This window comes from Ascaphus truei, chromosome 3 (genome assembly GCF_040206685.1).
Source record: "Ascaphus truei isolate aAscTru1 chromosome 3, aAscTru1.hap1, whole genome shotgun sequence".
Taxonomy (NCBI): domain Eukaryota; kingdom Metazoa; phylum Chordata; class Amphibia; order Anura; family Ascaphidae; genus Ascaphus; species Ascaphus truei.
The window spans coordinates 375549389-375566270 of record NC_134485.1 but is presented as its reverse complement, the minus strand read 5'-3'; the positions used below and the strand labels follow the sequence as shown (position 1 = coordinate 375566270).

The 16882-nt window shown below is 37.9% G+C and overlaps 1 protein-coding gene across 4 annotated transcripts in view; it reads right to left on the bottom strand.

Moving 5' to 3' along the window:
• Positions 1-3924: 3924 nt before the first annotated feature.
• SACS (sacsin molecular chaperone) overlaps positions 3925-16882 on the bottom strand; it is a 96279-nt gene continuing 83321 nt past the window's right edge. For all 4 annotated transcript variants that reach the window (XM_075592245.1, XM_075592248.1, XM_075592246.1 and 1 more), the window contains one exon: positions 3925-15803. In XM_075592245.1, the coding sequence (XP_075448360.1) occupies positions 4252-15803 (11552 nt within the window). In that variant the 3' untranslated portion in view covers positions 3925-4251. The remainder of the gene's footprint in view (positions 15804-16882) is intronic.

The window sequence follows — 16882 nt, the reverse complement described above, 5'->3', positions numbered from 1 at the left end:
TGAGTGATTCATCAGTAGCACAGCTCCCAGTTTATTAGATCAGTGACCCCCGAGAGGTAGAGCAAGGGGCCAGCGCAGAGGGCGGGTCGCAAGCACCAGCACCACCGACCTTCCATGGAGAGGGATGCAAACCAGGTCCCACGTGTCTTGGTGGTAAATATCTCTGATAAAATCTTCAGATGTACTACTCAAGGTACTAAACAAAGGCCTCTCCTTTGTACCAACCACCATGATTGATCCATTTGAGATAGATATTGACCTATTTTTTTGTAGAAACCTTGTTTGTTTACCCTGGTGTGTTTGGAGGTTAGGGTAAGGGAGAGGGAAGTACCTATGGTTGTGTAGATCATAGGGAATGGGCCAGAAGGGGTTCTCCCCGAAACGTTGCCCCCTCTACTTACCGTTTTACATTTTCCCCCCTTTTCCCCTCCTCCCTATTTTTTACTTTCCCTCTCCTTGTTTTCCCCCATCCTATTACCTCCATTTTACCTTTCCCCCTTAGTTATCTCTATACACCTGTAACTAGTTTTAGCTTCACTTTATCATTGTATTCATATCTACTATTGTGTAATATCTTTTGTTAGGATCTATTTTGCATATTAAATTTGTATTAGCAGATTTTCTGTTTATTCTATTCTTTGAGTGCTGGGAGCTACTGTGTTTTTAGTTATATTTGGAAGGGTTGAGGGCCCTCCTTTCACCACATTCATTTATTTGTATTTCTTGCATTTACAGTGTGCTGTCTACTCCTTATATCCTAGGATAAGGTCCACCAAAGGAGTATGGGTAACATCCAGCTGAATCCTCTCTTGTCCACAAGTAGTGTGTATAGGAGTTGGGTGGGTGCTCAAGTGCTTGGTCACATAATGATATTCAATTGAGCAAAGAGGTAGCAATACATGGTGATAATCCATAACAAGTGATCCAAAAAACAGTCTTTTTAACCTGTGTACGGCTCTATTATTCCCTGAAGGTGGAAAATGTTGTAGTAATGCCTTCCTCCTCCTCATTGGGATGGCACATAGAAAAATATAGGTACTCACTTTATGTCCCCTGTAGTTTCCTCCAGCGTGCAGCCGTGTCCAAGATCCAGAGATATCCAAAGAAATGTATTGCGTGGCGCACAGCAGCAGAGGTAACCCCCACTTACATGCGCTCCGGCGTCATGACGTCACGTTGCCATAGCAACGTGATGTCACATGACCTCGCGGCGTCAAAGCGACGCAGGAAGGAAGCCGCCGGATCCTAGGTAAGTAAAGGTTTACAGAGGCCCTGCAGCTTCACCGGCACTTAATTTAAGTGCCTTCGGGAAGCGCGCGGGGCCTCTGTAAACCCCGCCGGCAGTCTCGCGCCCCTCCAGTTTGCGCACCGCTGGATTAGAGAAATGGTCAAGAGTGTGCAACTACAATTTATTTGTGAAAACATACAAATCATGCACTTGGGCCACAAAAGTCCAAAGGCAGAATACAGGACTAATGGCACTATAATGTATACCACTATAAAGGAAAGGCAAATGGGAGTCATTATGTTGGATCACTTGCAATGGAAAAGGCCAACAGGATGCTAGGTTGTTATGGGAGAGGCATTAGAAGCAGAAAGCGATGTGGTGATGCCACATTATACAGATCATTGAGAACATTTCACCGAAAGCTATAAAGACCATTTTGCCAGGAGGACATAAATAAATTACGAGTTTGTGCAAAGAAGGGCTACTAAAATGGGGCTTACCAGAGAGGAAAATGGGCAAACTAAATGGCCAAGTGGATCTCTTATGATTTTATATTACCATCTGACATTTAGAGGAGTAATTATGTAGCATAGTTCTTCTTTCTTTATACCCTTACTAATATGAATCTCCTTGTCAGAGAAATTCTGGACTTGAAATTATTTTTGTTTTATTATAACACATTTAGTAACTGGCAATGCTTTCAGCATCTCATCAAGACAAAATGGGCTCTTTATATACTGTAGATTGTAAGAGGCATGGTAGTTGTACTGTGCTTTAAAGTAATACAATCATAACCTGGTAGCACATGTAATAACAACAAAGAGGATTTTTTTCGACCTGTATTTTTATTAGAAATAATCTGTATGGATGAAACACAGCATTGTAAGATGTGTATAAAAATAACTGCAAAAACTGAAGAGGCGGCTTTCTAATAAAAACCCAACACCATTTGACAAGTATAACTTAAAATTATCTATAAGGTTTATACATATTCTATAATTACATATGCTTTGATTACAAGATAAGTAAAATAATTACCAAGGCTCCAGCATCTGTTGAACAACTGACAAATTCTGTTTCAGTGCATATCTAAATATTATTAACATAAACAGTCATTTGTCCTCAGTTTAACATTACATGTGATACAAATAAAAAAAAACACTTTGCAAAGAAAACCAATTGTACATAGTATAAAATGCAAATGCAAGTATAAACATTTATGTGCCATGAATTTGCTGTAAGATATAAAACTGTATTTTTTAATTGCAATAATATTGAAACCAGATCCAGCTGATTATAGCAATACTGTATATGTAAGTAAGGTCATTGGAACAAATATACTTTACAGACAAAAATGCCTATACAAAGGAATTAGACATATGACAATACTGGAGATCAAATAAATTGTGAAATGGAATTCTGCATTAAGGATGGTCTAATGTGCTACTGAACTTTGGTTAAATAAAGTGTGCTTTAATAATATGCACATTAATTTACATTTTATATACAACTCACATTTTTCAGCTGTCTTATTCACATTGTACATTTTACTTTAAGGCTCAGAGAAATGTTTGCAGTCAGTGGGGGAAAGGGGGGGGGGGAAGAATCCTGCTCAGCTCAAAATAGACTTTCTAGGGAGGTGCTATCAGGGTGAAACTTAGCGTATAGGAGGAGAGAGAAAGAACCCTATGTGATGCACTCAGCCCTACTAATAAAAATAATAAACTTTTATTTATTTATTGAAAAATGCAAACATAACAAATATATTAAAACCTAACAAGTGTACTGTGCAGTTCTAATGTGCATTCACTCTGAATGACCAGATAGTGTCATAACTCGTGTGATGCACAGTAGATGCAAGAGGCTGTAGATTCTAACAACACTAGTGTATAAATTTGGTGGATGCACAGTGTATATGACCCTGTGGGGGAAACAACTGATGTGCACTCTACACAGGTGTTGTAATACACAGGCACTGGGAGCATTAGTAATGCATAGGTGGTGCAGCTCTGTGTAACAAGGCTGCAATGAGGTGCATAACACTGCTGCATACACAGGGAGCCAAATGCAGACCCAGATAGGGAAAAGACCCCCCTGGTGACAAATCAATGGGAGCCTTGCTAGGAGGTGGGTGCAGGTGAGTATACCCCGTTATTAGCCTCGTGAGAGTACTCCAGACTGATAGCCAGGACTCACGCTTTGTCAGCTCCTTCCAGAGGGGGGGGAGAAATGTTATCACACCCCTACTGTGTATGTATGCTTTAGAGCTAGCCAGTGCCAGCAGAGACTCTCATATGCCTAGCGTCTAGCTAGTGGGATCCACATCTGTGGCCCACATCAAAGTTTAAAGCTAATCTACAGGACGTGAACAAACTCCTATGAGTTTGACACTGCTACAGTACAGCCGGCGTCGCTATGACACAGAGCTGCACCACCTATGCATTACTAATGCTCCCAGTGCCTGTGTATTACAACACCTGTGTAGAGTGCACATCAGTTGTTTCCCCCACAGGGTCATATACACTGTGCATCCACCAAATTTATACACTAGTGTTGTTAGAATCTACAGCCTCTTGCATCTACTGTGCATCACACGAGTTATGACACTATCTGGTCATTCAGAGTGAATGCACATTAGAACTGCACAGTACACTTGTTAGGTTTTAATATATTTGTTATGTTTGCATTTTTCAATAAATAAATAAAAGTTTATTATTTTTATTAGTAGGGCTGAGTGCATCACATAGGGTTCTTTCTCAGAGAAATGTTTAACACGAAGATGCAGATTCTCTAAGCTGTGAGCCTGCCATACCCGTGAGGTCTGACACTGAAGCCCCCTGACACTGAAGCTCAACTTCAATGCTGCTTTGGTGTCAGATCGCACGAAACGGCAGTATCGAAGCTTAGAGAATGTTGCCGCTAATCTCTTGATAACCATAGCAATATTGGTATAACCAAGCTGCAAAAAAATGGGTTAACAATCTTCTGTATATGCAGAAGAATATGCTCTAAAGTCTATACAATCATAACCTATTCTGTATAAAATTTTCAAGTTTTATTATTATACAAGCAGTGCATTCCATCACTCTCATTGCAACTTCAGAAGTAAATCGATCATTTGGAATCTGTGGAAAGGGAAGCATGTCAGGATAGCGAGTTTTCAAACCATCTACTCCATAAGCTTCTAATGTCTGAACATCATTAGTAAGACCTTCAAGTTGTTGACCATATTCTTCTATTTTTTGTGCAAGTGCAGTTGGTTTCACATCTTTGTCGGACTTTCCTCTGACTGCATAGTCAGCTGCAATCAGAGCTAACTTAGTAGAAAGATAGCATTTAAAGCACACCCACTCATTAGCATTTTTGTGCATATCATTTCTTGCAGAGGAAAAATTAGCCCGGGCTTGCCTTAGCCATCTGCGAGCCTCAACTGGATTACCAACAGACTTAAACGTAGGTGGTACAAAAAATCGCTTGGAATCATATGACCCTGTAAAAGATGAAAACTTTTCTTTGTATTGTTGTCTTTCAGACTTATGACTTGTTGCTTCTTGATTCCATGAAGTATAAAATCTTTGAAATGAAAATTTGTCTGATTGATATCGTGTAGACGCTGCTGAGAATGTTCTTCTAGAGGTTCTGTCTGCATTTTGGTCAACAAAAGCCTGTTTTTCTAGTCTGTTGATTTCATTTTGCAGATGTTTAAAGACTTCGTTTGCTACATCTAGATTTTCTGCATTTTTATCAGGGTGCCACTTTAGGTAAAGCCTTCTAATAATCTTTTTTCTTTCTGATTCAGGAAGCTTCCAAGCTTGTTCCATTACTGAAGTAACCTCTCTTAAGATTTCTGGCAAAGAATTTGGTTTAATCTTTTTAGGTGAATGATGTTTAGCCGATGTTTTATGGTTTTCTTTACCAGGAAAAGAAGGTGGTACGGTCCTCGGACCAGGTGGTGGAAATTCTGTTGGACTTGTTGGCGTTGAAGGAGTGCTATCTTTGTTATGGGCACTCTCATCTGGTCTTGAAAACTTGTACAAATCAAGAGAACTTACAATCTTGTATTCACTGTATCCAATATCAATCTGGTAAAACTTTCCCAGGGAACCCGAATTATCATCTTCCTTTTCCACTTCTTGAACAATGATTGCATACGTATATGTTGGTTCATATGAGCCATATGTATCACCACCTTCAGCATCAACCAGATAGCCAACATATTCCCCTGGATAGAAAATGTTCATTGGATCCATAAGAAGCGTACAGTGAATTTCTGATGGGATTGGAGTACCAGGCATAGGTAATTCAAGTTTTGATTGCTCAGTAGAAGAGTCATACTTCACTCCCAAACTATCAAGCTTTTCATTGATTCTGTAAATATCATTGCAGCCCAACATAGCAATTAAATAAGAAGTGTCCGAAATTAGATTGTCTGTTGCAGACTTTAAAGTCATTGCTAGTGCCAACAAGAAATTTATGTCTTTGCTGTCTGAATGCTGTATATAAAGTAGTATCACTGCATGCCCATATCGCTTCAAAAAAGCCAGTGTTTCACTTTTGCTATGGGGAATCGGATTAAATCCCTTCACTCTTAATGTGGTTTGCAATTTTTCAAAACAGGATACCTTTAAACCTTCTCGCAATGCTTTGCAAAGTTTTATTGCTTTTTCCTCGTTTGCTAAAAATGCATTGTCATTTTCATGCTTCATGATTCTGATAAGTCCTGTGATAAACTGTTCAGAAGACAGCAATAACTGTAGCCTTCCCTGCAGAGAACATAATGTACCAAACTGGCATGATTTGGGCGTTTCTTCATCCAACTGTTCTTCAAGAATGCTACTAAGAAGTCGGGGTCTCAATTTCTGAGGGAGAAGCATTATAAGTCTTGTGTGAAAACCATGATCCTTTCCCAAGTAGCACTGACTAAGATCAACAAGCATCTGAACACCAATATTTCCCTGTATTCTACTTTTGTAATGCGGTGCATCATCAAACACTAGAATGCTTGATTTTACCAGTCTCCCATCTTGACTTGGCAGGTAAAGAGCAAGGTCACGAACATTGTCAAAGTCATTTCGTACCTTCACTGAGTCATTTTGAAGACTTTTCAACAAGCCAGAAACAACTCTTTTAACAGTGCGCATTTCATTAGGGTCAAGCTGTTTTCCATCAGAGATCTTGAATATTCGACTTAGAACTTCAACATACTGCTTTGTTGAAACAACATCTTCAGTGCCTAAATGCTTAAACAACTGGTGAAAGGTACCAAGTTCTAAAGGCAGCTTATATAAGTAAGGTTTAAAATCTGACTCATATTCAAGATTAATTACAACCTCTTCTGGCTTTAGAAGTTTCCATCCATCTTCAACCATTACAAATGTAACTCCTCTCAGTTGAAATTTGTATTCCCTTTTCTCCGTGTTGAGACAGTCATAAATACTTCTTAGGACTTTTGACCTTGTTTTTATGATTTCATCATCCACTGTTGTTATGTTGCATATGTTTCTGCAATTGTTTACAACTTTGTCAAGTGATGGATCCACATTTACATTAAGCATTGTTAAGATTTGCTCAAGTTGTTCTTGTGGAACAATGCCGCTACTTTCCTGCTCTTTAACAGTCAAAGGGGTTGCTTTCTCAGGAAGAATTGGGCAAGATGTCCAAAGTAGTTGCATAACATCTGTTTGCTTGAATTTTGGATTAACCTGTGATCCATTAAACCGTATAAGAGGAAGTGTACCATTTATCTCTTGATATTGAGGATGAAAACGTACAAGTTCTGCAGGTGCTCGTTCTGGACATAAAAAAGGAATTAAAGACAATTCCTTTAAAAAGTTTCCGGATAGCAAGTCTGTTCTTTCTTGGAAGACATGATTGAGAACCACATCTACAGTGTTTTGCAGTATTTCCTTGGACCATTTTTCTGTGTTTGCTCTCATGCTGATCTCTTTTGCAAACTGCAATAATTGTTGTTGGGAAATTATGTGCTTTAGTCCTATATTTCGAAGAAAATTGATCCAGGACACAAAAAATGCAGCTTGATTCTTCGGCTTTATAATTTGTTCCAGTTTTTTAAAGAACTCCTGAGGTATAAATAATTTTTCAGAAAGCATTACTTCAAACACTTTTACAGTCTTATCGTAAAAATGCTTTGCAGGCTTAAGACGATTAGTAGTATCATGAATTAAAGGAAGTCCTTCCAGTTTTTCAAACAGCTGCTCTTTTATGCTTGAAGTTTCTTCAATGCTGCATAATTTATTTTTTAGATAAATCAGATGCTCTAGTTTAGCATTGTAGGACAGATTGTCAATCTTTGGTAAAAGGTGTTTTGAGTAAATTTCTAGATCATCCACGGGGACACATCCAAGTATATTGTACAATTCTTTTAGATTTATTTTTTCTTCGAGGAAGGCTGATGATGAAGAGTGAGCCCATTTATCCACCTCAGCTAAGGGTATACTCTTCGCAAGTACATAGCAGGCTCCGTATTTTGAAATGGTCACATAACGGCCACTGACAGACTTGTAGCATGGAAGCGACTTCAAAATGCTAATATTTTCCTCAGACATTAGATGACATAAATTGCAGTTAAAGTACATTAGAAGTGCATCAAAATCACTCTCTGCTAGTTTATCAGTCCTAAATGTTGAGGTTTGAATCATATACTGTATAGCTTTGAGTATGCTTGATGGATTATCTACATTTGCAGTGTGTCCCGACAACAAAGGCAGTAAGATATTTTCTTTGGAACAAATTTTGTTTACTGCAAGCTGAATGCAGCCTGTTTTCATCAAGGTATGGAACACTTTATCACTTTGGGCATTTGGAAAAATTGCAATATGCATAAGGCTCAACGGCAGCAAGATATCGTACTCTGGAACAATGAGATGATTGGATGACACCGTAAACTTTATACCTGGTAGCAAAGCCCAATCCTTTAGAATGTCAACTACTGCATCAAATGTAGTCCCCACATCTGTTTTTTCTTCTTTGTTATGAACTGACTCACTGATAAAATGCCATGTTCCTTTAAGCCAGGATTCACTTGCAAAATTTTCTTTCCATCGTACAACGATTTTGGTTTTGTACTCCCTTGGTAGCACGGATGACAGTAAATCAGCAAACCTGGTGATATCAAAAACATTTGCCACACCGCAAGAAAGAAAAATATTGCTGTATCTCATATAAAGAGTATTCATGAACAGATCTTTACGAGATGGAATCAATTCATGGTAAGTAGTTAGGAATTTAGGATGCTTTGAATCAAAAACCTGCAATACACTGTCAAGAGTAATTAAAAGTGGCAGTCCCTCAATCTGAATATCATTTTCATCTGCATCTTTGAAGCAATAATCTACCAAAAGCTTCAAACTATGAAACAATTTCAGATTTGTCTGCTGGAGACGACATGGCAACTTTCCAATATGGCAGTTAGAGTCAGGAGAAGAAAAAGTCATCAAAAAACTGCGAACATCACAAGGAGTTGCGTAAGTTACTGGAATGCCTGCATCAACCAGGCAGTGGTAGAGATTTGAAGTTTCATCACAGTAGTAAACCAAGTTGAATCCAATTTCTAAAAGAAGATGTTTAAGTCTATAAACATTTTCTGCTACTGTCTTGCGTGTAGTTATGTTATATTCAATGTTTTTCATGTGGTGCAATTCATCTTGTAGTAAATTGTCAAAGAATGGACGGCCAGAATTTACTGCAGCCATGTTAATCCATGTAACGATAACAGCTACCTGCAAGTCTGAACTATCAACATTTGGCGTTCGCACTACAGGTAGAAGACGTTTAGAATCTGCATAAATACAAATGTAAACGGCTTTCACAAGACAATACCAGTCTGGCTGCAAATCAAGTCTGTTTACAGGAAAAAAGGACAAAAACTTTTTCAAAATGTCTTTGACAACATGAATAGGTGTATTGTGCAATACTGAGATTGTAGGGTCAGTACCGGGAAAATTTCGTTTTTTCAACTGAACCAGTAGTTCAACATAAGCTGGAGCAATCAATGCAGTCATCAAGCTGCAGTTCCAGTCACTTCTTACTCCAACCCCATCATCATCCCGCCACAAATTACGTCTAGCAGAATCTAAGGCAAAATGTCCATTGACATGAAAAGGTAGCCCTGTTTCCAGAGAAAGAGGCAAGAAACAGAATGCTCTGTATGGTTTTTTGTAATTGTGGGTAATGCAAGCAGCAACCCCTCCACGTGGAAACAGAGTAATGTCTTCATTCTTGTGAGCAGATATAACACTCTTCAACACTTTCTCCATATTGGAAAAACCTGAACGGTTACAGATTAACCATGTTGTCAGATTGCCTTCAGAGTCCTCAATGTCCATATTATATGTAATCTGTTGCACAGGTATGTCTCGCAATTGTTTTTTCTTGGTTACACTTTCAATTACAGATGCATGGAATTGTTTTCGTTTTAGTCTATCCCCATCGGTGATTTTGCCCCTTACTGAATATAGTACATTTAAGGCACCAGTAGTTTTCTCTATTTCACAAATGGAAATTTTTTCCATATGATTCAAAAACATTAGAAGTTCCGCTCCATCTGTACGCAATTTGTCAAGGAGATTCTGAACCATCCGGTCTGAGCTGGGAACTGAAGAAATTTCAGAATTTTTTGCCATTTCTGCATCCCGAAGTGGAAATCTAAACATTGTGGATTTAGAAAGGTTGAAGTGATTACCCAAATAAAGATTTAACACATCAGAAAACTGTGTTCTGAAGTCAGCATCTAAATCTCTGAACATTCGTCCAGGGCTCAATGATGTTGCTCCTGGGGAATATCTTGCATGTGGATCAAAGATACATATGATGTCATTGGAAGAGATGAAAGAAGGACAGTCAGTGATATGGTATACAGAATTGAATCCTATGCCATACTGTCCAGTTTTGCAAGGGTTCCCTTCCTTAGTGCCCCTTCCAAGGTTTTGTATACCTCTAACATCATCATCTGTAAATGGCTGATTGTTGAATACACAAAGTGCTGGTCCTTGTAGAGGTGCCCATTTCTCATCAAAAATTCTTTCTACTGGGTGGTGTCTAGTATCAAACACAAAACAAATTTCTGTAGCTTTTGCATCATCAGCATTTTGAAGAAGTTCTTTCAACATCTCTTTTTCTGAGGGATAAGCATTAAGAATGCTTTTAATTCTGCTAGTAAGTTTTTCTTTCTGTCCAAATTCTGTTCCAAGTGCAGTAAAACAAATATTAGAAGCATATCTTTCTAAAGCTTTGTGCCTTTTTGGTACTGAACCAAGTTTTACTGCTACCTCTCTTGGAATGTCAGAATGGCAATATTTCACTGCAGTATCTTTTACCCGAATCCATGGACAATCATTATAACATAATGACTTAGCGGGTAGGAGATTAAGATTAGTATCTGGCAGAAGTATGTGACCATAATTTTTCTCACAAAATTCTTGTTTCTTCTCCCGAATAATTCCCCATATTCCTTCACTAATAATTTTCCTGCAAAGCTGAAAATCATTTTCTGTTATTTTTCTACCTTTGCTTTCTGTTTTTCTCCCTTCAAGCACTGATGCAAAATCTTCCACAGTGAAAACATGCTTTACACCTACACTTTCAAATAGTTCACGAAAACTGTTTTTGTACTTATTAGGCAGCTGATACAGATAAGGTGCTGCTTCAAAATTTAGTTGAAAAGAAACTTTTCCGGGGTCAACATATGTATTCTCAATAAGAATAAAGTTAGACATCTTTAGTTCTTCAGCGACCATTGCTTTTGTTTCACTTTGTAACACTGCTTCATTAAGAAATTTATAGCAAGCATTTGTGATATTCTCCTGGTACAGAGTTATTCCATCTGAATATTTAGCAACTTCTTTTAATTGGTTAATCACCAATTCAGATGTTGGCTTCTTGAGTAAACCCAGGAAATCTTTGACTGCCAAAGGTATGGATCCACAGCCCTTAAAAGAAGGGGAATTTTCATTGAGAATTGGTTTCAAAAGGCAAACTGTGTCTTGATGTTCAGCCGTGTAAAGATCAGCTGCTGCAAAGATTTCTTCAACTTTGAAGTCACTCCCTTTCCAGTGTAAGGAGAATCCAGCTGGCTTTGTTAAAAATGGTAGGAAAGGAGAAGTTTGACATTTTGCACAAAATTCTTTGGCCCTAGGATCTCTAAATTGTAGTTTTTCATCAATCAGATTTAGAATGATGTTGCTTCTTATGCAAGCTGCATTATGATCACTTTTGTTAACTTCTGCAATGGACTCAATGCGTTCAATTAAGTCATCCCATAAAATATTATCCTTTATCATGCCTAACTGTACCAGTTTCACCAACACTACTTGGTTTAAGTAATTCTGCTGCGTTCCGAAAGGAAATCTTCCATCGCTGTCATCATACAGTTTTGCAACTCTGCCTTCTGGATGGATTAATCTTGAAGGTGTAACTAATGAATGCCCAGCACAAGAGCACGGAATGCATGGTGTAACTTGCAAAATTCCACCAAATTCCTCTATCCTTTCATTTAACAAAAAAAGCATTAAAGGATCACGTAGCTCAGGCTCAATTTCTTCAATGTGTGGAAAGAACACCTCTGAAAAAAACTGCCTTTCAGAAAACGTGTTTTCACGTAGAACTTCTGTACACCGTGCCTCTTCAAAACCAGCTTTTACCCAAGAAGGTAGTTCTACAGCACAAAGTTTTTTTAAACCTGTTTTTTTTAAGTACTTAAAGAAAATCTGAAAAGCTGGGGGTCCAATATCTGCTCTCTTAAGTAAAGAATCATCTAGAAACCTCACTTTTTTCATAGAAACCCAAGAAGATCCATCTGAAAATACTTTCATACGTTCCCTGCCTCTCCCTTTGGCAATGTCTTCATATATTCCTTGGCAAATTAGAGAAAAATCATCATGCACAAAGCCAGGATCTGGCCATATAGAGTAATAGCTGTAGTCAAGTAGCTCTCCATTGACTGACATGTCACGTAAAACACAAAGAGCCTCTAAGTAACAGCGAACAATCACATGTCTCATGAAAACTTTATTCCATCTTCCTTTAGTGTCCGTTTTCCAAATCTCTTTACGATTTGAAGTTACAGCAAAGCAGCCATTAATGTGAAGTGGCAACCCAGTTTTTATTCGGAGAGGTAAGTAACAAAAAATTTCCCCAATGCTATTTGAAAATGGCTTAACAGTCCACTTTCCCTTTTGATTTTCAGAAAGCATTACTGCAACACCACCACAGGGTACAAGTCCGAGTCTTTTCCCACTTTCATGTAATGCAAATTTCAAAGCCTCTCCAATATCCATGCAGGAACATACAAGCCATGTTGTAGAATCTACAGTTTTTTGTGGCAGCTCTTCTGTAGTTCTTTTAGTCTGTCCAGACTTGGCCATATCAAAAAAGGTAGTGGGGTCATCTTCTGGACCTCTAAATAGTGGAGAATGGAGATCAACTATGCGTCTAAACACATGATGAAACTCTTCAACAGCAATTTGTAAGATGCATGATGATTTGGGCATATCAACAGGAAGCTTTTTCGTTATGCTGCAAATATTCATTACTTTTGCTGCTTCCTTCAAAATTCTTACAGGGGGGGTTAAAACGTTGGAGGAACACACGGATTTAGAAATGGTTACTGTGTTTTGTGCTAAACCTGGATCCGATTCTTCAGTTTTTAGATATTTCAGGACCATCGAGTTCACATTCTGAGTAAAGAGTATCAGTCTATAACCACAAAGGCTAAACTCATCAACAAGCGTATAAATATCTGCTGTATTGTAGCAGGTATTACTGATTTCACTTACTTTCGCCTCTTGATGAGTTCTAAAGGAGAGTCTAAAAAGTGTTCCTTTAAAACAATATGGAGTCTCAACAGCAAGTGGAAGATTACAATTAAAAACGCCCAAAAATGGCTTGAATTGATTGGGAAATTTGCGTAGTCTTTTCTGCTGTTTGCTCCAATTAATTTTAATGCCTGGGTTTGACTTGTCTCTTATGTGCTTGCTAATATGATTAATATTTGGATCAAACATAATCATGAACTCCCTGCTCATAATAATAGGAATATCTGTGATGTGATACACAGAGTTGAAGCCTAGACCAAATTTTCCAACTTTGTCCACCTCACTTCTTTTCAAGGATTCTCCAAGTCTAGTTATGTTTAAAAAATCTGAATCTGTAAATTCAGAGTTGTTGAATGACCACAACGCAGGTCCATGACATGTTGACATGCCTGGATCTAGAAGATTTTCTCTTATATCCATATTCCTTCTCATATCAATCATAAAATTGCACTCAGTGGCAGAGGCATCATCAGCATTTTGAAGTAATTCCTTAAAGATATCAGATACGGAAGGGTATTCTTCCAAAATGTTCTTAATTCTTACTGTGAGAGGTTCTCTTTGTCCTGATTGTTCAAATCCCATATTTTCTGGATTAATTAGCCTAGTACTTAAGCATGGCACATTCAGCCACTCTGCAGTCTTCATTGGTATGTCCTCATGTACCAATATTATTGGTTCCACAGAATCTTCAAGCAAATCGTTCAGGTCATCAACTTTAATATCACAATAACAGCATTCATGGATAGGTCTCATCACCAGTTTAGAAGGGTCTTTGCTACAATGCACAGGCAAAGGTGTGTTTAAACTTGCAGAAATTTGATGACTATACATCCATCGCACAATACTCAGCATAATGTTAATACTTTGCTTGTTTTCCTCTTTATCATCTGTTTCTTGACAACTTTGTTCATTTATTTTTTGAATAACTACAAAGATATGTTCAGGTGTTAGTTGCTCGATTGAACCACAAAACTTAAACAAATTGTGGAATTTAGCCATTGTTGTTGGCACATTATGCAAATAGGGTTGAAGATCAAGATTATGCACAGATTCTATTATTGCTTGTTTTGGGAAACAAAATGTTTTACCCGTCCAAACCCATGGAAATGATAAGGCTTTGAATAATTCTTTGCCTTTCTCAAGGTATTCCTGCATAAAACTGTAAATTTCCAGTAATATATGCTGAAATTGGTAATAGTCTTCATCAGTAATAGTTTTTGAATTATTCCAGTCAACAACAACTTTTAGATGTTTCAACACTGCTTCAATGCTAGGTTCTTTGGCAATACCAAGGGATTTTTCAATGCTGTCATCCATGCTCTCCACCAGTGGTACTGATGAACCAACCAAAACAGCATGGGATAAATTGCACATTTCTCCTGGAGCAAAAAGTCTGAAGGGGTCTCCCATCCAAACCAAGGAATTAGGATAATTTGGCGGTCGTTCTTTGTATGCAGGAATCCATTTGATCTTTTTTAAAATTGCTCTCGCTTCAGATGATTGTAACAGTCTGTGATCTTTCTTCAAAAGACTTAATAAAGTTTTAGCTTTTCTTAAGACAATGTCGTCATTTGTAACTGGTACACTGTGCATGCTCTCAATTTTCTTTGCTACCTGTAAAACCTCTTTTTCGGACACATTAGATTCGTTTTTCAAACCTATTTGCCTAAGTGAGTGCAGTATATCTGAAGATGATGTAAAAACAGAAGGTGGGAAGTACATCTGATCTTCAGCGCAAAACAGACTCTGGAGTACATCTACCTCTGGATCAAAGAGTTCATTTGCAGCCACAATTTTATCTTTGGAAATCTGAATAAATTTAAGGGGTGTAAGCCAGTTAATTACAGCTGAAGTCTCACTTTTTAAAAAAGTCAAATTTTCAAGAACCCAAAGCATAATATTTGTTCTTTCTTCACCCGAATAAAACCCCTTTTCAATGTCTTGCAAAATAATTTTTAGGCAGTCTGTACTTTTTAGCTGCTCTACTTTCAGCATCTTTGTCAACCGAATAGTTTCTTCATCACTACTATCAATTATAGGAAAGGAAAGCCGTGTCTCTGGTGGAAGCCTGGCATTGTGATGCAGAACTTTACAGCCTCTTAAGAAAACAAAAATATTTTTTTGTTCTGCTGCCTGTTCGATTCTTCTAAATATCATTAATTCCTGTATAATTTTCTTTTCTTTGTCATTAACGTCTGTTAAGCTAGCAATGAATCTCCTCAGAGTATCTTTGTGTACTGGAATTAATGAGGCAATTTGGCTGGACAATTTCTGTAGCGACATCCTGTCCATTATCTGCAAAAGAGCACTGGCTGTGGGAGGATAAACATATTTTTTAAGTAGAGGGTGCTGTATAGAAGGATCCAAATTGTTAAGCACAATACCACCAAGATTTTTAATTATTTCCGGTACATATTCTGGAAGCTGGGTATCGGATCCATCATCAAAAATGACTGGGGAGGGGGTCCTAAGTCGGATTAGTTCCAATGATGTCTGATCTTCCTCTAGTGTTGTGATAGGAATAAGTGGCATATCATCCAGGCATGCTAAATCTTCTGAAAAATGTATATACAAAATTTTCCAGACCATCTTAAGCCATGTGATAGGGGGGTGATTGTTTTCTTTGTTGCCTGGAAACCACTTTACCACCAAGTCTTTTGTAGGCCAAGTAGTATTCAGAACTTCTTTAATAAGACGTATAAAGCGCTCCGGATTTAGGAGCTGTAGTTGAGTACACGGTCTTCCTGTAACAAAAGAAAACCAATAAAAGCTGTCAACAGAAGTAATTTCTCATTCGTAACTCAGATAACATATTGATAACAACGTATCTTGTTATCCATAAGAAGATATTCCACTATAAATATATATATATATATAAATATATATATATATATATATATATATATATATATTGTCCTTTTTTTTTAAATCTATTGTCACAGAAATACTGTAAATGAATGTAACCCTTTCAACACGCTAGTGATGTTCAGGAAACATCACAGGAGTCCATTGTATGGTTTTCAGAATGTCACCCACGTTGGGACTAAAGTCTGAGTAATTACTTTAAAAAAAAATTTTTTTTTAAAAAATCCTAAAAACCGGAACCCCCCTCTCACCTTCAAACTCTAATTGAGTCTTGTGGCAGAGGTGAGAAATAGTAAATCATTGGTGATCAGTGGGGAAGAAGAGATCCTCCCCAATACATTATTCCCCCTTTAATTTACACATCCTGGTTCCCTATATGCTCTGATGATTGGTACGGGGATAGGGAAGCTGTTGCATTAGCAGACTTGGCAAAATCCCAAGTCTATCACGAACTGTATTACCATTTCTTTATCTTTTCCAAATCCTACATATTACTTAGCAATGACATTGTAATTCCCCCATGCATATAGAATTTGTTTTAAATTCGGCATGTTTTGAAAAAATTATTTAGCATGAACAGATGCAAAATATACCAGTAAATATAGTTCCAGTACAATATTGTCCTACTGTTCAGTGCATGTAAACACGTAACAGAGGAGGAGTGGAACAGGTGTGTACAGTACCTGAAGAAAAATATGGGGAGGAGGAAAATCAGCACAACAACCTCACTACTTTGAGGAATGAGAATCCCCAAATTGCCCTCCCCTAACAAAGAGTACAGGCATACCCCGTTTTACGTACACCCGCTTTACGTACACTCACAAGTACGTACATTTATTTTTAGTTGCACAATACCCCTGTGTACCTACGCGTGCTTCGCGAGTACGGACACCAGAGGGCGGCGTGCGCACCTCAACACTCCCGCAACCTCCTTCATGCTTGTCTTTATTATGGTGCG